This window comes from Nematolebias whitei, chromosome 12 (assembly GCF_014905685.2).
Source record: "Nematolebias whitei isolate Nwh7 chromosome 12, NemWhi1, whole genome shotgun sequence".
NCBI classification, from domain to species: Eukaryota; Metazoa; Chordata; class Actinopteri; order Cyprinodontiformes; family Rivulidae; genus Nematolebias; species Nematolebias whitei.
This window is the reverse complement of record NC_056509.1, coordinates 23334823-23344226: the sequence shown is the minus strand read 5'-3', so window position 1 is coordinate 23344226 and position 9404 is coordinate 23334823. Positions and strand designations below refer to the sequence as shown.

Here is a 9404-nt window from a genome sequence, read left to right as displayed (position 1 = left end):
AAAGGCCTCCCTTTCTATTGGCCTGTCTCTGCTTTTCCCTCTCAAGCCTCTCCATCTAGTTGGATCTGCGCACAAAGAGCGCGCAGCCAATCAGATGGCACATGCTGCAGAGTCCCAGCCAATAGGCGCCGCCCTCTTATTTACATAGGAACCAGCTCAGCCAATCAGGAGTCCTCACTGCGCAGGATTTTGACCCCTCCAACCAATGGCAGAGGGCGGCACAGAGTTTTGGGGAGTGCTTATAATCAACATATTATTGAAGGTGCTGCTCAGTTATTGATCCAGTATTTCGAGGTGTAGTTCAATTTCACCTCCTGTAAACCTTCACCCTAATTTCCCCGCTCCGAGCTTGGCGGAGAACAGGTCGTAAAATGCCGAAGAGAAAGGTGAGTTGTTGTTTTTTTTGCCGCCGTCCGGCGCAGTTCACTAGTTGTTGTTTTTTTTTTTTCCTGCTCGAGCTTTGGACAAAAATAGCGGTGCTCGATAATCTGTGGTCGTCGACGCAGGTGAAGGCAAAGTTTTAGAGAGCGGCTCATTTTTATGTCTTGGCCTTTTTTTCTGCTAAGTACACAATCCTGTCTGAATCGGAATCTTATGTGGCACTGAGTGTTGAATGTCAGAATACAACTGGATAAAATGAACACGGGGGAAAAAACCATTAGCGCCTCCATGTTTAATTTAGCCGACCGAACACTATTCATATGAAGGAGGGGGAAGTAAAGAGACAACGTGGGGACAATTGACGCGTTAAAAGAGGCCCCAAGTCTTTATAAACCGGGTACACGTCGAGCTGCAGCGCTTTGTTGTCAGTGCATGGATGAAACCGGCTTTTCGACCACCTCAAATCTGCCATTGTCTGCGCAGATCCTCCTTTGAGGGCAGAGAATGGAGGGGGTGAGGGGGCGGAGGGGTTGCACACATGCAAATGATTTCCATCATGCGCACCAAACCAACATGTCCCCTCCCTCCAGGTAGAGGTGGACTCTCCTGTGCACCCATCTACATGCATCCGGCTACTTAAAGCCACATTATATCAAAGGCTGGTGGTGATTTATCTCATAAACCACTGGACAAGTTTGAACAGGAAAGTAATCTCTGGATGCACGTGCACGACTGAGGTTGTAGTGGCAACCCTGATTCAAGATGGCCACCACAACACAAAAGCAGTTATGTCGATTTTGCATTTATTGAACTGAAGTTCGGTGTAGTAGCAGAGGGTCATCCCCGTCACATATGTGGAACTGACTGAGCAAAATCTTTGTTCAAAACAATGTCCCAACTTTTAGAGTCGACCCCGTTTGTCTTTTAGCAAAATATCTCGTGAACCATTGGATTTTAATGCACCGAAGAAAAATATACACACTTTTTTGTTTTTGCTTCCATTTTTAATGAGCTGAACTCAAAGATCAAATGGTTTCTATGTACACAAAAGTCCCTTTTCTCTCAAATATCGTTCACACATTTGTATAAATCTGTTAGTGGTCCGGTCCTCAACTTGCAACATCAGTGGCATTGTGCTGTGAGATAAAACTGCACATTTTAGAGTGGCCTTTTATTGTGGTCAGCCTAAGGCACACCTGTGCAATAATCATGCTGTCTAATCAGCGCCTTGATATGCCACACCTGTTGGATGGATGGATTATCTTAGCAAAGGAGAAGTGCTCACTAACTCATATTTACACAAATTTGTGAATAATATTAGAGAGAAAAAGGCCTGTTGTGTAGATAGAAAAAGTCTTAGGTCTTTGAGTTCAGCTCATGAAAAGTGGGAGCAAAAACAAAAGTGTTGCGTTTTTGTTCAGGGTATAACTTTCATAAAGTGATTATCCCTTGTATTGTCCTTTTGGGGAGAAATCTGCCACACATTTATTCATGTTTTGATTTTAATTTATTTTTGGTACCGTCAATAAGCATGATCTTTTCTGACAGCCTAAAAATCCTTCTAATTAGTTTTGTCAGAATATTTTCTAATGCTCTCATAACCTCACAGTAACTTTACTACACTCCTTAGGAGGGAATACAACTTTTAATCCCATGTTTATGTTACAAAATAATGCATCCTTCTTTATCCTTTACATTAGCCCACTAGGTGATGTTCCACTTGTTTAAATTTGCGAGATGCTGTAAAAATCACTGACGTGTCATCTTAGCCTGGATGCAGTATGTTCCCTCGAATAGACATCGCTGCGGAGTCCCGCCTCTTGTCTGACAACGGTTTTAATTTGTATGTAATGAGCAAAAACACACATGCATGTTGCACAAGTCAACATTTAGTATGAAATAGCTGTTCTACATGCATGCAGGCTGCATAACTGGACATTCACAGCTCAGAACGGCTTACTCTTGTTGACTTCACCCAAAGCAGGACGTCATTAGCGCCACCAGTCTCTTGTAGCTTGCTAGTATATCCAGATCAGTAAAAAACAAAAGAGAAACTGTTAATCTGTGCACAAGAAGAATTTTTTATTTTATTTTTTAAAATAACCATCTACTACCACTGAGCGACACAAATGAGTTTGATTGAAGCAAATACATAATTTTCAGCTACCAGGTCAGTGGACTGGAGGTTTTTGCTTAAGTTGTAACTGGAATAAATTATTATTATTATTTTAATTGTCAAAAAATCATTGAGGGAAATGTAATTTATTTTTATTTTTTGGTTTGTTTGTTTTTGTGTTTTTGAACATTGTCATAAAATAAACATTTTGTCAGTTCTTTAAAAAAAAAAAAAAAAAAAGCTGAAACGTTGAGTTCTTTAATACTAAAAGATCAGTAAAGAGTTTACGTAAACAAAAACAAAAAAAATCACTTAAATTTGATATTTTAATTTCAGTCTGAGTTGGTCCTAAAAAATCTACTAATTTATTGTAGACAAAAATATTTCAAAATACTATTTTTAAGCCGTTAAATGTGGTGGTTGATTTTTCTTTTCCTAAGTAATATGAATAATAGGGGTGCACCCAATTTACTTAATTTTTGGAAATCGGCCGATACTTGCATGAGAAGCCGATTTTAACTATTTTTTTGTTTTTGTTTTAACAACAATTGTCTAAACTTCATTTATATTTCAGAGCACTACCTCATGGCCAGTTAAAACCAGTTTGTATTGTTTCTAGGATATTGTTCAAGGGTATGTTTTTCAATAAAATAAGATTGGAAGGTGCATTGTGACCTTACAACACCTGACAGTGTCTCTTATACAACAAAATCGGTATCGGCCAAAATCGGAATTGGCAGGTCAGACTTTTTAGAAATCGGTGATCGGCCAGAATACTGCAGTCAGTGTACCCCTAATGAATAATCATAAAGTTAAAAGACAGTACAAGAGATAATAGACATATATTTATAATGGTTTACCTTTTAGAGTAAAATCAGTTCACGATGGCTGCCACAGCTAATCAACCATAAACACTAAAAATGGCTGGAAGTCTGTCAACTTCCTAGATATTTTGTATTGAAAATGTTGTGGTTGTAGCTGAGAGTCATTCAAAACATTCTTAGAGCTAGATATACTACACACTGTTGCCCATTATTTCTAACTTAGCTGTTGAAACAAGACAAACCTTTATTTTTGTTAGCAAAATATCATGAACCACAAGGTAGATTTCAATGAAACCGTAAAAAATAAATTATTGGACGTACATCTACAACTGATCAGTCCAAATCAAGATGGCTGCCACAGCTAACTGAGCTTACTCAACGCAGACGTTTCCAACAAATCAGTCATATTTACATAAAATGAGCTAAATTTTGGTGTGGTCGTAGCTAAGAGTGATTCAAAACTACCACAATACTCCGGGTGTTAACAGATCTCACATCTCAGGAGACTGGGCGTAACATACATTTTTCTGAGAAAATTCTGGATTCTGAGTATCTGGGTAAATCTGAAAATATTTGAGCTTTGTCCACCACCAAGAACCTAAGTAAACAGCGAGTGGAGCGAGGCTTGTTTATTTAGCGCAGCTGTTGGCGACCATGAAGCTAAGCAAATCAGATCCACGCTATACCTAGTCCCACAGTAGGTTAACAAGTGGTGCACTGGTCATAAAAACAGTCTTCCTAACAAATAAACAATGCATTTCATTGAGGACGACAAAGATAACGTTATTAACACTGATATTTATATTTACAGCTATGTTAGATTTATTGTTCTGGATAAAGTTTGTCAAGGCAATAGGCTATACTACATTATCTAAATGTTAGTTTATTAACTTGAGAGGCGTGTAGCTAATGACTAGCGGGTTGGAGGATTGAAGATAATTTATTATTGATTTGTTTTATAGATCGGTTAAAATAACTGTTCAGCAAAATACCCTACACAGTATAGCTCCCTGCTTTGTCTGTACTGAATATCAAAGTGAAACTTAAATGAACAGCAATGACTTGAAAGTATTCTTCATTAGAGTGGCGATTTCTGACCCGACCCGAAATTCGGGCTGGGTCGAGCCAAAATTATATGCTTGATGGGCGGGCCAGGTCGGTCTTGTGCTTTTGATGCAGTTTTATGAATCGTACAGCACAAAGAAAACTAAATAAGAATGCATGATATAAAATTGTGTTAATCTACTTGTGGTGGAGGAGGCAGTAAGTTTACTATGGTGAGGAAAGAAAGAAAACAAAGTGCAGAAGTTAATCAGACTGTGAAAAGAGAGAGCAGCGCTGGCGTATTGCACAACAGTTGTGTATGTGGCCCCGCCCACACTGCTTTGCTCTTATCAAACATCTGAGTATTTGTACTTGTACAAGTATTTGTAGTATTTGAGTATTTGTACTGTACAGTATTTGCAATTGACTCACAACAAGCGACATAATGGATCTGGAACATATTAAACAAAAGCTAAGAACGGGAGAACTCGCTCTACATAGCCAGCACAGTGAAACCTGCTGATGTGTGTCAGGTGCACGCTCGGGTCCGACCGGCCGGTTGAGAGAGGTTTAAAAAAAAAAGTCCCGTTAAGCTTCAGATGGACAACCGGATCAGTGTTTCCCCTAGATAACTTGCCATAGCAAATCATCTCATCCATGATTTTTCTCGGTGGGGGGGGGGGGGTGCTGTTTGTACTGGCAGTTTTTGTATGCTGGGTGGGCGTTTCCAATGTGAGAGAAGAGGCAGCTCACGCTGCCTTTAGCTTTTTAGCTAGCGCACCTGTATTGTGCACCACTAGCTTAGTGTCATGCCAGTGCCTACAGGTGGGGGGGAGGGAGGTGCGTACAGTTCAGTTCGGTAGGCAGGGGCCGGGGTGCTCTGTTCTGTTAACGGGGTGGTGCGTCCCGCTTGTATAATGGTAGGGGGAACACTGTGGATTATTAGCCGTGCGTGTACGCTGACCGTAGCGTGCGTGTACGCTGACCATCTGGTTTAAAGAGGTAAAAAAAAAAAGTCTCGTTAAGCTTCCAGTGGATCATCGGCCGTGCGCGTCCCTCCACACCCTGCTCCTCATCCTGCTCTCATCTGCGGTGAAAGATGTTGCAGCACCTGAAGCGAGCAGCGCGTTCAATGAAAATAGTCTTGTTCTATATTTTTCCAAATAATTTTGCTCTAAAAATATTTTGTTCATCTGTATAACAGCCTATGTTTAGAGTTGATTTTTTTAGGCTATTCATTTTGAATGTTAATATCCATTTGGTGACTTGCTAATAAACAAAAAAATCTTATTTTCCTTTTTTGAAATATGTTTTTAAAACTATCATGTCAAACTGATTTGCTTACATAAGCAGTAAAAGCGTAATAAAAAAGTTAAAAAAAAAATTCGGGTTCGGGCCTCTAATTACAGTTAATTAGTCGGGCTGGGTCTGATTTTTTTTTTTTTTTAGGCCATTGGCCCTGCTGGATTCATTGTACAATGACGGCGTGTTCCAGCATTTTAGGGGTGAAAATTAGAAGTGCTTATATCTGCGCATAATGGGACAATTATCATTGATACAATAGGTCCCCAAGTGTCTATATCGGCCTAAATTATCGGTCCTACCGATATATCGGTTGTGTTCTACTTATGAATCATTATTTCATAGCCCAGTTATTCTCTGAGGAGCTTCTTTCTCTGCTTGTAAGCAAAATGCTCCATTTTTAATATGAAAATCACCAGAGAGCTCCCAGCATGTGAATCATCATTCCATGATATGGAACAGCAGCACATCTCTGAGCACTTTAAACTCATAAAACAAAAATAAAGTAGGTGAAACTTTTTTTAAAAACATAATTTAATTAGATATGCAGATACATAAACGTCAGTTAATCTAGAAAACATTAGTTATGCAGTAAATAAGATCTTTACATGGTGTTTGCATCTTTATTACACTGTTAATGAAAGAACTATTCTTATATATATATTTTTTGTTACTTTTTTGAATGTAGATTCTTATCTTAGAAATATCCAGAAAGAATGATATTTCTGCTTCAATGTATGGTGGTTGTAAAGTACTCTCTAGATAAAACAGATGGGGGTAGATTCTTCAAGAATGACAAATCATCACAAGTTGCTGAATACCCTGATGAAGACGTGCAGTCGCCATGTTGCATTGAAGCTTTTCTGTTCGCAGGTTGTTTAATAAGAGTCTATGTATCGGTAATTGCTTTGTTCTTTGACAGCTGTCGTTGTCAACGTGTTGATAAAGACATCTATGTGATGCACTGGTGAACTTCCTTTAAAGATGACAACAGCCAGTGCTGCTGACAGTTCTGAAACACAGCAAAGTCTCGCACTGTGACTTGAACATTTGTAAATTACATAATCCCTTTGTATTGTTTTAGTTTTGCAGGGTGTATTTTTTTTGTTTGAAGCTCTTATATTTGGTAAAATTGTGGCATGTTCACAGCAACATATCGTATTATCTAGGACAGACTAATATTATCTGGCTGACCTTATCGGTTCTGCTGTTGTTTTAGTAAAGACATTGAGAAAAAAAAAGTTTTTATTGTTGTTGTTTCCTACAGTCTCCCGAAGGTGCTGAGGGCAAAGACGCCTCTAAAGTCACAAAACAAGAGGTAAAAGTTTAGTGTGTGTTCGTCTGCTGTGTGTAGGTGTGCACGCTTTGGTAACATGCTGTGTATTTGTTTTTGTCCTTACAGTTTGTGAATGTGTTTGAATGAGAAAATAAGCACAAAGCTGGTTAAAGTGATACTTCACATCTTTTCAAGTGGAAACGTTATGAATAATTAACATCTTATCTGTTGCAGATAGCTCTAGAGTTTATTTTTTTCTGGACTGACAGGACCAACTCAATTCAAGATGGCCACCATAGCCAATCGGTCAGAGAATACTGAACGGCTATAGATCAGTCCATTTAACAGATATTGAGCTATAATTGGACGTCGGTGTTTCTTCTACCATTTTACAAGCAGGGCGCCCCACTCTGTCAGCAGAACCGAGCGCCCTGCCTACCAGACCGAGCCACCCCGTTGACAACTGCCAGCACTGACGTAATACAGACACGCTAGCTAAAAAGATCCGCTTCCCTCGCACTTAGCCATCTCCAGTGTGCCTTGGTCACCACTGTCTCCACCCTACCCCCGTCAACAAAAATCACGGGAGAGATGAGTGCCCTGCCAAGACGAGTAATGTAGGGGAAACACTGGATGTGGTAGTAACGGAGATGTTCACAACGCACGCTCTGAGCACTTACTAAATTTTTGACACTAGAGTTGTTTTAAGGTGACAACAGACCTCTTTGTGGCCATGCATCAGATTAAGTTCTAGTTGATCGCTCTGGTCAGAACTGAAACGTTCAAACTGAGGTTGTTCAAAGAGCTATCTACAACAAGTAAGATATTAACTGCTAATAGTATTTTTGCAGAACCCCACTTAAAAAAACCTGAATTATCTCTTTAATTAATACAACATTTGTAACAGTCACCAGTTAGATCAGATGAAGACAAGCCCACAAAGTTACAACTGATATCTCCCTCTCTGTCACCATCTCTCTCCATTTCTCTGTCTTTTTGATCATCCCTTGCTCCGGTAGCCCACCAGAAGGTCAGAGAGATTGTCAGCGGTAAGTGTCGTTCTCCCCTCCCTGTCTTCACCTCCGTCGCTGTCCTCTTCTTTTCCCTCCCAGACTCCTCACTCATTATAGTGTCAGATTACCGCGGCACAAAGTCCTCACCCACTTTTACGGGTTTGACGAAGACATCAGTGTTTACAATTTTCATAAACCTGCTCCCAGAGGAGTGAGTCTGGCCTGGTATGCATGTCTTCTCACTGTTGTTTTTGTCCATTGTCATTGTGGTCAACTGCACAATCGCTTGTTATGTAGAGCTGCATGGTGTAAAAAATAAGAAGTAGTAAATCACATTCTCAGTAGCGGATATAATTAAAATAGATAATGACTTTAGAATAAAACCAATGATTATGAATGGTTTGTAGTGATCATGCAGCTCTGCCACACAGGTGATGTGTTTCTATGTGTTTGCATGTTTAATCCATCTGTAGAGACTTTGCATGTGTTTGGACATTTGCATGCATACTTTAAAGGGACTTTGGGGCAATTTGTGTAAACTGCATTGTTTCTGTATTGCTTTGAGTTTGATGAGAGAATCAGTATAGCCATAATTCTTACAGAGGGGTGTTTTGATGCTAAAACACCTTCAATGAATCATTTGAGTTTCCTATAAAAAATAAAAGAGAATTGTCACTACTTATTCAACAGTGGGTACAACACACAAACTGTATGAAATATTATATCAAACTTAATTTAAAAGATGCATGAAAAGCTCGATGCCCAGATCTAGACGGTTCCACAAACCCCCGCAGCATTAGGGATTATGTTATTCATAGCACCGTGATGTGATTAAAGTAAATATGATATGGCTGTTATCAAAAGCAACTTCCTCTCACTTTCAGAGTCTGGCTTCTTTCTGCCAACACATAGTAGTGCACTTAAGTCGGTGCAAAAAACACATTTGACCGATGTGATTTCTAGTTTGGCCAATAATTTCATTCTGTAGAAGAAATGGAACCAGCACTGTACTACAGATCGACCAGAGTGGGATTTAAAACTGATCTTTAGAAATCTAGAAAACCAATAGTCAATTTATAAAACCAATATTTACACTTACAAGCTACTTTATTAGTTAAAGTTCAAGTTTCTTTGTCATTCACATCACGTGGTACATGAGGTGGAATGAAATTATGCACTCAAGGTCCCAGTTACACCAAACAATAGCAAAAGTATAACAAGAAACAGTATATAAGGATCTAAGATATACAGGTCCTTCTCAAAAAATTAGCATATTGTGATAAAGGTCATTATTTTCCATAATATAATGATAAAAATGAAACTTTCATATATTTCAGATTCATTGCACACCAACTGAAATATTTCAGGTCTTTAATTGTTTTAATACTGATGATTATGGCATACAGCTCATGAAAACCCAAAATGCCTGTCCCAAAAAATTAGCATAT

At 39.1% G+C, this 9404-nt stretch overlaps 1 protein-coding gene across 5 annotated transcripts in view; it reads left to right on the top strand.

Moving 5' to 3' along the window:
* The first annotated feature begins 219 nt into the window (after window positions 1–219).
* Window positions 220–9404, top strand: part of hmgn3 (high mobility group nucleosomal binding domain 3) — a 16621-nt gene continuing 7436 nt past the window's right edge. For 3 of the 5 annotated variants that reach the window (XM_037685318.1, XM_037685322.1, XM_037685317.1), the window contains exons 1-3: window positions 220–386; window positions 6935–6985; window positions 7963–7992. In XM_037685318.1, the coding sequence (XP_037541246.1) occupies window positions 372–386; window positions 6935–6985; window positions 7963–7992 (96 nt within the window). In that variant the 5' untranslated portion in view covers window positions 220–371. The remainder of the gene's footprint in view (window positions 387–6934; window positions 6986–7962; window positions 7993–9404) is intronic. The other 2 variants (XM_037685320.1, XM_037685319.1) reach the window with 1 other exon arrangement.